The 16,828-nt window shown below is 57.3% G+C and overlaps 1 protein-coding gene across 1 annotated transcript in view; it reads right to left on the reverse strand.

Moving 5' to 3' along the window:
* ESPN (espin) overlaps positions 1-16,719 on the reverse strand; it is a 34,609-nt gene extending 17,890 nt beyond the window's left edge. The window contains exons 1-3 of the mRNA XM_045299214.1: positions 16,426-16,719; positions 13,191-13,384; positions 193-379 (exon numbers count right to left, since the gene is read on the reverse strand). Of these exons, the coding sequence (XP_045155149.1) occupies positions 193-379; positions 13,191-13,384; positions 16,426-16,719 (675 nt within the window). The remainder of the gene's footprint in view (positions 1-192; positions 380-13,190; positions 13,385-16,425) is intronic.
* Positions 16,720-16,828: the final 109 nt, after the last annotated feature.

A 16,828-nucleotide genomic window follows, 5' to 3' on the forward strand; every position in this document is an offset into this window, starting at 1 on the left:
AGACTTGAAGCACTTGCTGATGAAGATCAAGGATTGTAGCTTTCAGTCCGGATTACAACTCAGTGTAAGGAAGACCACAATCTCATCACGAGGCCAGTAGGTAACATGATGATCAATGGAGCAGTGGCTGAAGTTGGCAAGGATTTTGCCTTGCTCCTTGCGGGTTCCGCCCCGTTCAGTCCCCCAGCTCACCAGCCACACGATGACAGGGCTGTGGCCCATCTGTGCCGCGGCATGCAGCGGAGTCATGCCGTCGTGAGCGCGCAAGTGCGGGTCCGCCCCGCACTCCTGCACCAGGTACTGCGTCACCTCCAGGTGGCCCTCCTGGCACGCCAGGTACAGGGGCGTGGCACCATTCTTGGTTTGAGCATTCACTCCCCTGCGGAGATGCAGCCAGGTGGCTCTGGGACCTCAGCTCTTACTCGCCGCTCCTCAGTCCTTACACCCTCTGGCCCTTTCTGGGGCGCTGGAGGGCGTGGACCAGGGACTGGGGAGGGGCTGGCTTCCTGCCCCATGCCTCTCCCACTCCTCCTCTCCCTTGGGGAGACCATCCCAGTGGGTGCCCTCCTTTTGAAAATGCAAATCTTCCTGAGCCACTCGTCATTTTACACGGTCTCCAAGGGTCTTGGTGACTGGGCCTCCCTAAATTTTCTGCCCAGCGGTCCACTGCCGCTTTGAGTCTCAATATTGGAACATACTTCTATAAATAATAATAATATTTATTATTATCATCAAGTCAGTTCCGACTCCTAAGCAGCCCAGTCGGGCAGAGCAGACTGCTTCTTTAGAGCTTTATCTGAGCGTGCCTCATCTTTTTCCTGCAGAGCAGCTGGAGGATTAAAACTGCCAACCTTTTGGTTAGCAGCCCACCACCACCCAGGGCACCACCACTCGTAGGCCTGATTACCACTCTCATTCTGCAAAGCGACAAGTGAGGCTCAACTGCGTCTTGCCCACCTCACAGGCTCTCTGTGGCATCTGACTTTCTGTTACAGAGCCCGGCCCTTAGTCGGAGCTCAGGGAGTTGAACTGATACAATGAGGAGCAAGCTAGGTCCTGTCTCAGGGGTGTCCCTCAGGCCTAGCTTGGGGCGGACCTGATTGGGGAACGAGGAGCCAGCCCTTTGGCAGAGAATGCTGCAGGGGAACAGAGCCACTGGCCTGGGTATTGCCCTGAGCCTCCTGTTTGGTTTGCTCTGACTTCAAATAGGCACTTCAAAGGCGTGGCTTAGGAAGGGCACGTCCAGGGTGCAGTATCGGCATTTGCGCACCAGGTGGAGCCAAAATCTAGGCCCAGACTTCTGAGCGGCCCACCTTTCTCATCAAGCCAGAGAAGGGGAAGCGGGGGAGACACATCCTATTGGGTCCCGGGAAGGGCAACTTTTTTCTGATATCATATCCTCCCACCCACCTCCTTTTCTGCCGCGACCCACCCACTCAGTCACCCACAGTATCAATCACTGGCCTCACCCTGCTGGAGCTGGAGAGGAATATTGAAAGCATCACGGATGGTTAAAAGGACACATGGGTCTGGGAAGAAGTAAGGCTCCACAGAGGCAAGGATGGCAAGACTTCCTCTTACGTGCTTTGGATATGATGTCAGGAGAGAGCAGGACGCTTGGCACAGTGATATAGAGGATAGCCCTCCACGAGATGGATGGACACAGTGTGGCTGCTACGTGGGCTTGGGGGCAGGGGCAGTCCTAAGGATGTCCCAGGGCTGGACAGTGTTTCCTTCTGTTGCGCATTGGGTCGCTGTGAGTCAGCACCGACTTGATGACTTTCAACACCACCACCACCCTACCCTTTCATCACTTTCACTCCCTCACTCACCTGATTGCTGGCCTGGGGCCATCCCCCCCACCCAAGGCCACTTACCTCCTTAATTTCCCATTCAGCCACCACCTCCCTGCCTCTCTGTCCCTCGCAATCCTTCTTGGCCTACCCCCAACCCTGCCCTGGGCTTCTGGTTCCTCCACCCTTGGGTCTCTGTCCTCTTCCCTGGCCGCTTAACTGCCATGGCACCCAGACTCTGTCCTCTTCTTCCTCCCTGGCGTGGACCCTGCCCCTCACCAGGCCCCAGAGCTGGGCTGACTGTCGTGCCTCATCACATCCTTGTCCAAAGCAGGGCCCTCAGGAGCCACCCACACACTTCACCTCAGGCGCAGCCTGGCCCATGGCCACCGGTCTCCACAGCCCAGTGCCCGCGCCGCCCCTGCACACCCACCCCCCTGCTGCCACGTCACTAACAGTCTGTTCAATATTTCATGACCATCACACAGCCACCTGAATTATTCACCCCGTAACCAAGGCACAGGGAGTGCTGGGGTCCCGTGAGTCTGAGTCTGGAGGGGGCCACCCCTCAGGGTCTTGGGGCCCCCTCTCAGTATGGAGAACCCACCCTGCCTGCACTGGATTGACTGGTGTCTGTGCCCCAGAGATACCCAGCCAGCCTGCACCTGCGGAGGAGCAAGCACCCTGCGGGATTTGGGCCAGAAGGGGGCAGTGGTGGCCATCGCCTCTGGCCAGGGTACTGGCTAGCACTCTCACTCAGCCTGCTCCTGTCCCCACGCTGGTGCACAGCTAGCCCTCTGGAGTGACAGCAAGGAGCTGTGGAGACAGGGGGGCTCTAGGGGGAAATGAGACCACTCTGAGCCTGGAATGACAGTGGTCTCGTCTAATCGGGCTCATTCCTGACTACCACTTCCTGAGCACCTGCTCCGTGCCAGGCCCTGGGGCAAAGCTCTAAGCAGAGAGAGCGGACTCCAGCTGAGAGAGACCATTAGCAGAAAACGAGCTGCAGGGATTGACGGAAAACCCATAGAAATGTTTCAACTAGCTGAAGAAGCACTGGAAGCACCCACTTGCCTGAGCCAGGAACTTTGGAAGACAGCTACCTGGCCCCCAACTAGAGGAGATTCACAGCTGTGCCCATTCCAACAGAAAACTCAAACTAGAGGATAACATCACTGATTTCAAACACAAGTAAAATTTGGCGTAAGATCTTCCAACAACTGTCGCAGCAACACATTGGCAGGGAACTGCCAGTTCCAGGTAGATTCCGAAGGACGTAGAGCAAGGTCATCATTGCCGATGTCAGATGGATCTTGGTTGAAAGCAGAGAACACCAAAAGATGTTTACTTGTGTTTTATTGGCTATGCAAAGGCATTCCACTGTGTGGATCATAATAAACTGTGGATGACCTTGGGAAGAATAGGAATTCCAGAACACTTCATTGCGCTCAAGAGGAACTTGTCCATGGATCAAGAGGCAGTTGTGACACAGAGCAAGGGGACACTGCATGGTTTAAAATCAGGAAGGTGTGCATCAGAGTTGTGTCCTCTCACCATACTTGTTCAGTCTATATGCTGAGCCATCATCGGAGAAGCTGGATTCTCTGGAGAGCAGGGTGACATCAGGATGGGAGGAAGGGTCATGAACAACCTGCAGCATGCAGATGACCCGAACTTGCTGGCTGAAAGTGGGGGAAGACTTGAAGCACTTGCTGATGAAGATCAAGGATTGTAGCTTTCAGTCCGGATTACAACTCAGTGTAAGGAAGACCACAATCTCATCACGAGGCCAGTAGGTAACATGATGATCAATGGAGCAGTGGCTGAAGTTGGCAAGGATTTTGCCTTGCTTGGATCCACAGTGAACGCTCATGGAAGCAGCAGTCAAGAGAACAAAAGACATATTGCATTCGGTAAATCTGCTGCACAAGACCTCTCTCATGTGTTGAAAAGTAAGGTAAGGGTGTTAGTTTGGGACTGAGGTGCACCTGACTCAAACCCTGGTCTCCTCCATTGCATCATAGGCATGTGAAAGTCGGGCACCGAATCAGGAAGACTGTTGAAGAACCGATGCATTTGAATTGCGGCGCTGTGGAAGAATATAGATAGTACCAGGGACTGCTGAAAGGACAAACTGACCGGAGCTGGAAGAAGTCAGGCCAGAGTGCTCCTTAGAGGCCAGGAGGGCAAGACTTCATCTTCCAGACTTTGGACATCTTGTCAGGAGAGACCAGTCCCCGAGAAGGACATGTTTCTTTGGCTTGGTAAAGTGGAGAGGCCCTCGAGGAGATGGGTGGACACACGCTGCGGCAGTGGGCTCAGACATAAGCTCAGTTGTGAGGATGGTGCAGGCCCGTGTACTGTTTCATTCTGCTGTGCACGGGGTCGCGATGGCTCAGAGTTGACTTGATGGCACCAACAACGACTGTCATCGTGAGTAATCATAAGAGCAGCTGCTGTCTGGTGAACGTTTTCTCTCTGCCAAGAACCATAACGCGTACAACACCTGCATTCTCTCAGTCCGCCTCAGGATGAGCTCACCACAAAGGTGTGGGTCCTGCTCCCTTTTTACAAGACTACGGTCACCAGACCAAGGAAGGGGCCGACAGGATTCGAGCCTGAGTCTGTCTGACCACAGGGCCTGCTTTTGACGCTAACTGTGCATGTTGACATCCACTCCTGCCCTCTGTCCATCTGTAGGTCTGTGCTTCTACCCCCTGCCCTCCACCCCCACCCCTTGGTCCCACTGCAGAGACTAGACAAGATGTGTGCCTTTCATACATCTTGCCAGGACAAGCTGCCCAGAATCCGAGGAGCCTGCTTTGTGGAGGTATTCAGGCTGTGTGGGGTCAGGGGCCATGCAGGGAGTTACCAGAGGCCTCGGCTCTGCTTCGAAGGGTCCTGGTGTGAACCCAAGTTCTCCCATCATGTGCCATGTCCTCACTCCTATGCCTGAAGTGGGGTGCTCAGGACTAGAGAGGCCCTTGCACTGTACACAGTTTGGCACTTGGTCCGGCCGGGGGGAGGGCACAGTTTGAGTCTAGGATCCCCCCTCCCTGGGTCCTTAGAGGACCAGCTGTGGGTGGGGGACACTGCTAACCTGGATGGACATCCAGGAGGGGTACGGTCCTGGAGGGAGTCTCTGGACCTGGTCTACCATAGCAATGGGCACAGGGGAGCTTTCCAGGACCAAGCCCAGTCTCTGCCCAGCCCTCATGCTGCCCTTAGTGAGTTATTTAACCTGCCCACCCTTGGCTCCCTCATCTGGAGAATGGGCATCATAGTTGCCGCCGCTCGGTGGCCGCTAGTGAGGAAGGTGGAAAAGTGAAATATTTCCTCCGGCTGCCACCTTGTCCGGATCACTGTCCCCTCATCTGTCATCAGGCCTCGGCACCGCCACCTTGATGTGAGCACCTGGCAGTTTCTCTGTCCCCATCAGACTTGACCTCTCAGTGACAGGCAGCCCTGTCTGCAAATGCTGGCTTCTCCTGGCTTCAAGGCCAGGCACCCTCACCCGCCTGGCCTTTCTCAGCTTCCTTGGCGTGGCTGGCCTCTCACCCTCCACCCCGTCTCCAAATGTGGGGGTGCCCCCTGCCACGATCCAGTAACCCGCCCTTCTACATGCTCCTTCCCTGGTAAGCCTGTACCCCGGCTCTGTTCTACCCTCTCGCTTAGACCTGGCCCCCAGTGCAGCCCTCACATCGCACTCCTAGAAACCTCTCGAACGCTATGTGCCCCGATGGACTGAATAAGCCTTCCAAGACGCCTTGGACTCCCAGTCCCCATCCCTGCGGATGGCATCCCATGGAGGAGCAGGGTTGTCTTGGGGATGCTAATGAGGTCATTTCAATGTAGGGTGGGTCCCAGAGCCCAGCCGACCCAGGAAGAAGCACAGACAGGGAGAAGCCATGAACATAAACATCGCCAAAGAAGGCCCGGAGCCCACAGCAGCTGACAGAGACCAGCCCCCTGAATTCGAATTGCCAGTCTCTGGAACTGGGGGAAATAAAGGTCTGTTCCTGAAAGCCACCCACTTGTGGCATCTGTGTTATGACAGTGTGAAGAAACCCAGACACAAGCTCCCTGTCCCCATGGTCTCCATCTTGGTAAAGGGCTCACACCACCCTCCTCCTCAAGCCCAAACTGGGGCGGGCGCGCCAAGCCCCCGTGTCAGTCTGAAGCTCGCTAATGCCGATCCTCTCAATCCTGACCTGTCTGATCTTGTGGGGGGAAAACATGCTGGACTGGACACGCTGTAATGATCAGGTCACACTGGACACGCTGTAATGATCAGGTCACACACTGATCACACGGACTTGCCTCTGAGGGTTCCTGGAACGCTCTGTCCAGAGCTTGGGCCAGCTCAGAGTTAGTCCGGCCACAGAGAACAGGGAGTTACCCGCCCACAGGGCCTGACCTTTCCAGGGGCACCCTACTGCCAGCCCTTCCTGCCCCGTGATAGAAGATGTCTACGAAGAGAAAGTTCCACAACCTTCGCCTGCTCTGGGTCTCTTGAAAGTTTTCTTGGGCCTCCTGGCTGAGTTTTAAAGCTCCACATTAAGCCCGACCCAGGAAAGAAATGGAGCCCAGACGGCAGCAGGAGTCTAGAAGAGTCAGGGGTCCCTGGGTGGCACAGAGATTAAACGCTTGACTACGCCTGGAGAGGCTGGTGGTTCCGACACACCCAACGGTGCCTTGGAAGAAAGGCGAGCTGCTTCGAAGGGTCCTACGGAGCCAGGTTCCCCTGGGAGCACGCGGGGTCTGAATGGGCTCAATGGAAGCTAACAATGATTACAGCAACAACAACAGCCAGAGCAGTCAACTGTGAGAGTCCCAGAAACCCTCACTTCCCACAGCCCTCCAGCCTACAGAGCTTGGCTTTCGGTACCGGTACTGGACGGCAGCGCCCAAGTCCACCGGTCCTTCACCTACAATGCTCTGCTGTGGCCCCTTCTGGCTCCTGAGCTCTCATCTCGGACAGGCCTTCCGGGACCCCTCCACTTACGGAGCACGCCCAGATTCAGGCTCCTATCAAAGTGCCCCGAGAAAGGAAGGGCTGGGGGAACCGGGAATAAACAGCTCCTGTGAAAAAGCTCCAGGAGCCTGAATACAGTCTGACCTCCTGCAAGAGGTCAAATTCCAGAGCCAGACAGAAGCACCATGGCTGCCAGGGGCCGGGGAGAGGGAGGAGGGGCGACAGGGGGAGCATTTTTAGGACAGTGGAACTAGGCCGTCTCCCTGGAAAGGTGGGCAGTGACAGGCATTTCTCAAGCCTGGGGAGATGCTTGCTGCCTGGAGTCGTTTCTGACTCGTCGGGATCCAGGAACCAGGGCCCGTCCCTCGCACCGTCCTCACCATCATTGCTACCTGTGCAGCTGTGGCGTCAGCCCATCTCGTACGTAGATGGTCTTGCTCTTTTCCGCTGCCTCTCCACTTTATCAAACATATGGCCTTCTCCACCGACTGCTCTCTCTTGGTAGGATGCTCAAAGTACTAGAGACGGATACCCCACATCCTTGCTTCAAAAGAGCATTCTTGGCTGTATTTCTTCCAAACCAAACTCCCTGCCTTTGAGTTGATACGGACTCATGGGGACTGTGATAGTTAGGTTTTCACCCGAGGAAGACACGGGTGGAGGTTAGCCTGTCAATCAGGTCCCAGCTTGAGGACCTCACTTGGAAGTGCCACCGAGATGAAGCGCTCACTGGGGACAGGCCTCTCTCTGCTGCACCTTGCTAGTGGTGAGCCACATTGAGCCCTGAGATGCTTCCACTGCCATTGGAACCACAAGACTTTGCACCCACTGGCCTGTGATTTTCCTGCATTTGGCATGAGGGCACGTGGCTGCGTGTGTCTGAAGAGAGATTTATGGGCTACTATCGGACTGATGGACTAATGGAACATACATATGGGTCACTGAATTTGTTTCTTTAGTCAGCCTACAGAACAGGGTACGTCCTTTTCCCACAGAGCAGCTGGTGGCTTTGAACTGCTGACCTTGTGGTTAGTAGCCAAATGCATGACCACTATACCACCAGGGTTCCTTCTAAGACAGAGGTATTTATTTTTCGGGCACTCTTCTTTACTGACACTGTAATTCAATTGTTCACTGCCCTGCTTTTGCAGGTGTAGGAGGACATTGAAAGTACCCCGGCTTGGGCAGGCCCACCTTAGAACTCAAAGTGACGTCTTTAGTTTTCGATGATCTCAAAGCAGTCTTTTGAGCAGGTCCGGCCACTGCAATACACTCGCTGCTTCCGTGGCTGTTGGTGACGAACAAGACGGAATCCTTGCCGACATCGCTCTTTTCTCCGCTGATCACCACGCTGCCGTGGGTCCAGTGGTGAAGGTCTCATGCGCACTGACAGTTGTCGTCCCGGGTCTGCATCAGGCAGGGCTTTCAGCCCTCTTCGCTTTCAGTACCCATAGGATCATGGAACACACAGAGGGACTCTACTCCAACCATGCACTTCAGTTCCTAACAGAAACTCCAAATTTGCAATGGTGCAAGAGACAGAGGGGGCACTGGGGACTCTCTATACTTGGTGGGCAAACCATTTGCCTGGAAACCTAAAACTGCTCTAAAAATATTATTATTATTATTATTTTAAGCAGGACACCAAAGATAGCAGGTGAGTGTGTGGGGTTGGAGGTGAGGGTTGAAATCAATTCAAGCTTCACTGAGGGGGGATAAGAAGCAGGACTGGAAGGAAGGGATGGGAGTGGCAGGGGGGACTCTGGGGGAGTGATCCCAGCAGAGGGACAGTTGGGGGCAGACCCTGAGGTGCTGACCTGTTGGGGGAACAGCCAAGAGGCTAAGAAGGGGGGCAGAGTCATGGATGGGGAGAGCCACTGAGGCGGTGGTCAGGAAAGAGAGTCTGTGGTCACTATAGGGAAGTACCCTTTCTCCCTGGCACTGAGTGGGGAGGGAGCCTGTGGACATGTTCAAGGGCCTTGGAAGAGGGCCAGGCAGAGACCGAGAGACCAGTCTGGAGCAGAGGGTTACAACAGGGCCCTGCGAGCTGGCAGGGTTTGGGATCCGGGTGAGGGGAGCCACGAGAGGGGAGTGAGGTGAGAGGTCTTGCGGGGCTTCCTGGGCTCCACCCAAGAATGGCTTTTCTGACCCCTTCCTTTCTCAGAGCCTATACCTAACTCAGGGGACAAGGGTTGCTGCCCTGACCCCAGTGTGGATTAGCTGTGGCCTTGTTTCAGAAGTGTGGCCAAAGCCCCAGGCTCCAGGTGGGTGGGGCTCCTCCAGCTGCTCAGGCCCCAGGGCGGCCAGGCCCCAGAGCAGCCAGGCCCAGGGCAGCCAGGCCCCAGGGCAGCCAGGCCCCAGGGCAGCCAGGCCCCAGAGCAGCCAGGACCCGTGTGGAGATGGAAGAGCCAGAAGAACAAATACGCCCATCTTGGAAGAAATACACCCACATGCTCCTGAGACGCAAGGCTCTGAGCATGTTATCAAGAGGGGGCAGTCTCTAGGGCCGGACATCACGCATGTGGAAGTTGGCTATTGAAGAAGAAAGACGGAAGAAGAGTCAATGCCCCTGCAGGATGCTGCTGAAGAAGAAGGACCACGGACTGACAAAGGACAGACAACTCTGCCTTGAAGGCAAGGCCGACGTGCTCCTTAGAAGTGAGGATGATGAAACTTGGTCTCACGCACTTTGGACACGTTCTCAGGAGGCAGCCGACCCTGGAGAAGACCACCGTGCTTAGTAAAGTAGGACAGCGGAAAAGAGGACGGACGAGATGGGCTGACACAGAGGCTGCAGCATGGGCTCAAACCTAACAGCTGCAGGGATGGCGCAGGACCAGGCGGCACTTCATTCGGTTGTGTGTGTGGTCGCTATGACAACAACAAGCCACGAGGTCATTGCGGGGGGCCTGGGTAGTGCTGAGGGGCTGGTCAGGGACCTGAGGGCTCGCTGTCCCTTGCCCGTCCTCCCCCTGCCTCCTCTGGGCTTTGGATACTTTGTCTCCTCTCCCTCAAACACTACAGCTCCTGTCCAGGACCCAAGGCCAGAAGTGGCCGCAGCTGGCTCCAGCCAGCCCTTAGGCCTCTGCACCCGGGAAACTCAGGGGAAGGGCCCCCTGGGGACAGTGGACTCAGGGTCACTGTGGCCATCCCCCTGCTTCCGGGACAATGTCCACAATGAAGAGGGTAGACTGGGAGTGTGTTGGGTGGCTGCAGTGTCCTCTTTATTCCCAAGCCCCCTCTAGCACCCAGAAGGTCCCCTCTTCCCCAGCAGCCTGAGTGTCCTGGGCCCTCCGGAGGCTGGCCAGCCCCCCACCTCCTCCGCAGCAGCTTGTCACTTCATGGCCTTGGCTGCCAGTGGCCTCCCTGGGCTGGATCAGGTTTCCACTGGTATCGGAGTGGCTTCCTCCCTCACCTGCCAGGGAGGGGGCTGAGCCCTTGTGAATAATTCACTGAGATTCACAGCAGGCGGGAGGCACGAGAGCAGAGCGGACCATAGCCTCTGAGCCCGTGGCCCAGCTCCCTGGGCGTGCCCCCACAGCAGAGAGCCACACAAGGGCACTTTCTGATCAGCCAGGCGACACGCTGCAGCAGCAGGGACCAAGCCTGAGTCCCTGTCCACTTCCGGGAGATTCATGGTCCTTCCTGGGGGCTAGGGGCCTATCAATTCATTCTATCTGGTCATAGTTAGGCAGGCCCAGAGCTCAATCTCTCTCAGCATCTGGCATGGTCTGGGGATGGGGCCAGGGTCGCCAGGACCCCAGGGAACATCCCCTGAGGACCTGGGACTCATTCTGGATGCCGGGTCTTTCTGTAGACAGGGGTCCGGGGTTGGCCAATGGCTCTCTGAACCCTATATTCCTCTGTCTGCATTTCATATTACACTTCCAGGTCCCAGGTCATACAGTTTGCGCCTGATGAGGCTGGCCATTGTGGTGATTTCCTTGACTGACAGTGTCCGATGGGTGCTTACTGGCTGCATGAACATGGCCCTCCCATCTTAGGACCTCAGTGTCCTCTGCTTTAAGTGAGGGAGTGGGCCAGGGGCAGCAGGGCCCACCCCGTGTGTGCATCAGCATCTGTACGGTGGAGGGGGTACCTGGCGTAGCCTTGGCTCACCCCCACCCCACCTGGAGCCTCTAACTCATGGATCAGTGACAGAACCCCGGGTATGGAAAGGACCCTCCTCTAACTCTCCTAACTCTGACCAAACCAAAAAACTAAACTCATTGTCTTCAGATCAATAGTGTAGACCGGCCCCTGTGGGTTTCTGAGACTGGAATCTTTACAGGAGGAGAAAGCCCCATCTTTCTCCTGCGGAGCGGCTGGTGGTTTGGAACTGCTGACCTTGAAGATGGCAGTCCTATTCATAACTACTATGCCACCAGGGCTCCTCCTGACTTTGACACGATCTGAGTGTTTGGGCCCAAGCTGCCAGTGGCCCCTCATGAGGTGGCTGGGAATAGAGCCCCTGCCAGGGCGGAACATCCATTGGCTTTGTAGTGACCACACCAAGGAACTTCTTGCCAGGGGACACTGGAGCCAGCCTGGTGGGAGTCAGAGCTGCCTGGGACCCCTACCAGTGTGCCAGGCCAAGAAGCTACCAGCTGCTATGCCCTTGCCACATGCCTTGGAATGGGGTTGGCCTCCTTGCTGGTGGCGAGCAAGGTGCTCTCAGGAGTGGAACCAGTAGACTCTCTCCCCCTCCCGATACTGGGACCACAGTCACCTCCATCTAAGGAGGTTAGAACCTTCACCCCAGCTCAGGCCCTCGGGGGCCCCCTGATTGCCACTACCTCATGTGGATCTAGGCAACTGTGGCCCAGGAGCCTTGTGTGAGCCTGAGGTGCTGTGAATGACTGTGTATGGCTCCTTTGGCCAGAGGCTTGGTAACTCCCACCAAATGATGGGTAGGGCTATGCAAATGTGGCCCACGGAGGCGATTGGCCAGCTTGCTCATCAAGTCAATAAGGTCCATGGGACCATGCCAGTGAGACACCACGGGACTCTAACAGGAGGACTGCTTAGTTTTGCCATCAGCTTAACACAAGCCATCTCAGTAGAAAGGAGGACCTCGCTACAATCCAGACAGAAGAGCCAGGAGTGGGACGTGTCTCTTGGACCCAAGATCTCTGGGCTGAACCTCCTCGATTCAGGAGCTGCGACCCCCGAGAAGGTAGAGATGCTCCTGAGGACCAAGAGCCTTCGAGAGCAGCAGCAGCAGTGGGTTGTCCCCAGGCACTTAATTGGGGGAACTAGGGTTGCACACTTTTGGAGAGGGAGTTGATCCTCCTCCGGTTGAGGCTTACCGCCAGAGGGCACATCGATCCACTTACCCTGGCAGGACCGAGAACAAGGGGCCATGGGGCTGAGAGAGGAGAACTAAAGAGCTTGGTGAAACTTGTCCAAGCAGGCCAGGAGGCTGAGGGAGGGTGGGTGCGCCTTGGAGGACAGTTGAGAGGAGACTGCCCTGACAGAAGAAGAACTGTATCCAAAGTATTCTGTATCTTGAATGGCAACAAGTTATTGCTCTAAACCACATGCTTGTGCTTCTGTGCAGTCATTGCAACAATTATCAAACCCAGCAAGGAAGCAGCAAGCTCCGTGGGAGGAGGGCTGGTATCAGAAATTGACAGAGGCTGAAGCGAGGTTCGGCTAATCTCTGCCTCATAAGAATTGGCCCTGAGATGATATTGACTTTGTCTCTCTTTCCTCTTGGTGAAATCACAAGAGGCCCGACAGCCTCCCCTCAACCTCACTATTTTTACTTAGCCCCAATCTCTCCATGCACATCCCTCCCCCCATCCATCCTGTCCCGGGAGTTCCCACCCCCTATCAGCTACTTCCTCAGACCAGACATCCCACCCAATGGGTCTGAGAGATCTGGGTACCATGTCCCCATCTGAGTACTGGGGACTAGTCGAGAGGGCCACAGGAAGTGACCACTTTCTTTCTCGATGGCCTGGCCCAGAAGCCTCTGGGGCAGTGGTCTGACCAGGAGAGGAAGGAGCTGGATAAGGAGTTTGAAAGTAGATGTGGCTCCTCCTCTCCCTATTAGAAGGACCGAGGAGGTGCTGCGGCACCCCAGTTCCGTTTAGAACAGCCTTGTGGATTAGCGCAGGCCTGGGCTCCACAGCCCCGGGCAGCCGACTGGTCAGCATGTTGGCCTGGGACCCAGACTCCCAAGTCAGCTGCCCATTTGTCTACCTATGCAGCTCAGGTTGGGGGGGTGGGTGAACCTGGGGAGTCCTTGGAGGACTGCCGGGGAGAGGAGCAATCTCCTCTGGGGTAGGTGCTGCCTCTGGACTTGCTCCCTTGTCACTGAAGGACAGGGGAGTGGCCATTCCCTGGGATGCTGGAGGATTGTGGCTGGCTCTCATCTCCCCCGACCCCTGGCCCATGCCACCCAGTGGTGTCCTTACTTAGGGTGGTATCTGACGAGCAGCCTCAGGGAAGGGAAGTCTCCTTTGGCGGCGGCATAGTGGATAGGCAGGGCACCTATGTCTGTGGCCATGGTGGGGTCCGCCCCGCCATGCTGCAGCAGCCAATTCACCAACTCGGGGTGGCCGAAGCGGGCAGCCAGGTGCAGGACTGTGGCACCAGAATTGTCTTTGTCCTGTGGGGAGAGAGCAATTCTTTCAAAAGCCTGGCCCTGCCTTCCTGCAGCCTCCAGGGGAGTCTGTCCTCTCCACCTGCCCCTGCTGGGGAGGGCAGGCAGGTCTCTCTGGACCACTGTTTGGGCGGTTGAGTTGACCAGGAATTTCAATCCTGAGTCTGTCCCTGAGCAGGTCTTTTCTGAACCTCAGTCCCCAACAGCCCACTGTGCCCAGCACGCATCAGGTTCTCAGGACAAGGCCTGGCGGCGGCGTCACAACACCTAACACCCGCACACTCACAAACTCACACCTGGGATGGCATCCCTGATCCTCAGCACCCCGTGTTTCCAGGCTCAGCTCCCTGCCACCCGCTGTTGCCCCGAGGGCTTGGCACTAGGAGGTTTTATTTCTGTTCAAGAATTGGCCACGACCAGGTGCCAAAGTCTGTACAAGTGAGTGGGGGTGGCTGGGTTGAGCAGGGCCGGGCTGGCACTGGGATGACAAGGGGCACCTGGGTGTAACAGCCTGAACCCTCGTCCCCTTCTCCCCAACATGTTTTGTGGGAACGGACATGTCTGCTTTGTACATGACAGCTTCAAGAACCCAACCTTAGGGCAGAAAATTGCCCCCCCACCAAAGACCCCCTCGACTCCTGGCCATGTTCCTGCCTCTGCCGAGGAGGAAGCTTCTGGTACTAACGGGCAGACCTAGGTCAGGCAGTCCTAGGGGTGGCCGAAGCGGGCAGCCAGGTGCAGGACTGGCTGTTAAGGGATGGAAGTTAAGAGGCTAGGCCAATACCCCACCGCCACCCCCAAGGCACCGTAAAGGGATGAGGCTGTGGTCTGGGCCCAGGATTCTGGGAGCATGCTCATTGGCGAGTCTGCAGGTGTGGAACAGGTTGGTGGTGGGAGTCGCCTGCGGAAGGACGAAGTCTGTGCCCAGAGGCCGGCTTGTTTGGGAGAATGGACACCGCAGGGAACAGAATGAGCTCCAGCCCTGAGCACGTGGAACAACCCGGAAGTGGCAGGGACAGAAGAGGGTGTGAGGCAGCTTGAACTCATGGGACACCCCGAGCCAAGCTCCACGAGAAAGGGAACTCTGGAGTTCCTGAAAGAAATTGGGAGGGGGTGTGTGTGTGCACAGGAAACTGAGGACCAGGGTAGTGAGGCTGACACGGGACAGTTGAGGCAGGGAGGAAGATGAGACCAAGCTGCTATGTTCCTCGGAAAGCTGAGGTGGATGTGAGGCCCTTCCCTGAGCTGGACAGCTTGTGCACACCTGGGAGATGGGCTCATCTCAGCCCCTGAGCCTGGGTGTAGGACTGGCTAGAGGTGACCCGAGCAGGACCTGGTGATACCGTGTCCTGAGTCCCAACTCTCGAGAAAGGTCCTCCCTTCTCACTAGCCTCAGGGATTGTGGGTCTGAGTCTCTTAGTGGGAATGCAGTAAGCAGAGGGCCCAGGTCTGTGGGTGCCAGCCTGTCCCTAGTGCTCTACCAGCTGTAGGTCTCAGGCCGGGCAGAACCAGGAATCTAGGCCAGTACTCCACATTCATGCTGACCCTCTGCCCAGTGGGGGTGAGGGCGGGGGACTTGATAAGCTGGGCACAAGGCCACTTGCTTCTTCTAGCTCCTCTGCCATGGCAGCTTCAGGGGGGTGAGGGGAGGGCTGGACACTGGGTCGTGGGAGGAGAAGGGAGGCTTCCAGACAAGGCTGGACACACAGTCAGGGGAATATGCCCCCACGGGTGGGCATGGACCACATGACCAGGAAGCCCTGATAACAGAGGCAACCAGGGGTAAAGATGCCATCTCCCAGGAAGAGTGGGAGAGGGCCTTGCCCTCCTGAGGGCAGAGAGTGGGGGCGGAGCGGGGTTTGACCATCCTGGGAGCAAACAAGCCAACTCAGTCACCACCCACCCATTCTAGCCCAGCCATTGCCATCTAATAGACTCAGGGAGATTGTGTGGGGGTCAAAGGACTAGCAATCATTTAACCAACTAACCAGTCATTTCAGAAACAGATTACCAGGCCTTTCTTCTGCTGGGGGGATTCGAACCACCCACCTTCCAGTTAGCAGCTGAGCATGTTAACCACAGGCAACACCCAGAGACCCCTCCCACCACTGCCTCCCCCAGCAGCCGGCTTCTCATCCAGATTCCTCACCTTCACCCAGTAGCCCCTGCAGGAACTGGCCTCAGGGCTGTGACCACTGGGCCTCACCCCCACTCCAGCCACACCTGCCTCCTGGCTGTCCCTCCCCCAGGACACTCATCTGCACGCCTCAGAGCTTCGAACTAACTGTTCCTCGAGTCTAGGGCTCTGCCGGCCAGCTGGCTACCTCCTCTCAGCTTCCGGGGTCCCCAGGGAGGTCACTGCTCAGAAGGGCCTTGCTGGTCACCCTTCCCCCACGCAGTACTCTCTGGGGACCGACCCACCCGGCCTGATGCTCCAGGGTTTACACTCAACAGCTTCTGGGCGGTTGCCAACGGGGGCTTAGCAGTGCCAGAAACCCAGGCAGGGACAGACTGGCACAGTGGTGTCAAAGGGACACTGAGAAAAACAAGGTGGACATTGGGGACAGGAAGACAGGCAAGGGGTGTGGGTGGTGGTGGTGAGGCAGCAACTCAGGGCTGGGGGGGCTTCAAGACACTGAGGTCGGGGGTCCACCTCTGTCCTGGGAGCTCCCCACCCCCCTGCCCCCTGCCCTGCCCTTCAGGCCATGCACATCTCAGCCTGGGGTGGTGGGTGCACCAAACCTGGAGGGCACGAGCCCTGTGCGACTCCAACCCCCACAGGATCTGGGAGATCAGAGCTTTGCCTCAATACTGGTTCCACGGAGCCTAATTCCCTCCGCCTCCCTACAGCCCATTTCCCATTCAGGGAGTGGCCCAGGATTGCTGGGGCCTCTGACTGGGAGCTCTCAGCCCCGGAGCCCACCCCACGCAAAGTCCCCCAAGGAACTCCATGTGGGGCTCAGCTGGGCCCAAGAGTCCCCCACTCCACCCACCCGTCAGCTATCGGGGTCCCGGGCCGAGGGCGCCCGTGCCAGGAGCGGACTCACCTGCACTTGGCAAGCGCCCTGCGAGAGCAGCCACTGCACGCAGTTGAGGTGGCCGGTGGCGGCGGCGTCGTGGGCCGGCGTGGCGCCGTTGCGCGCCCGGGCCGCGGCGGGCTGGGCGGCCTCCTCCACCAGGAAGCGCAGGCAGTGCAGCTTGCCCGCGCGGGCCGCGTGGTGCACGGGCTGCGCGTCCAGGGAGTCCCGCAGCGAGGGCCCCAGCTGGCCGGTGGCGTGCAGGGTCCTGAGCACGTCCAGGTCGCCCTGTCGCGCCGCCTGCAGCGCCCGAACCAGACTCATGGTGCCGCCGCCGGCGTCGCCACCCCGCTCTCAGCGCGGTCCCAGGGACGCCATGAGAGAGTCCTAGGGCCCCGGTTGCGCAGCCGGCCGTCGGGGCTCAGCTGCCCCG

This window comes from Echinops telfairi, unplaced genomic scaffold (assembly GCF_000313985.2).
Source record: "Echinops telfairi isolate 266 unplaced genomic scaffold, ASM31398v2 ScPeMD7_7457;HRSCAF=8495, whole genome shotgun sequence".
NCBI lineage: Eukaryota > Metazoa > Chordata > Mammalia > Afrosoricida > Tenrecidae > Echinops > Echinops telfairi.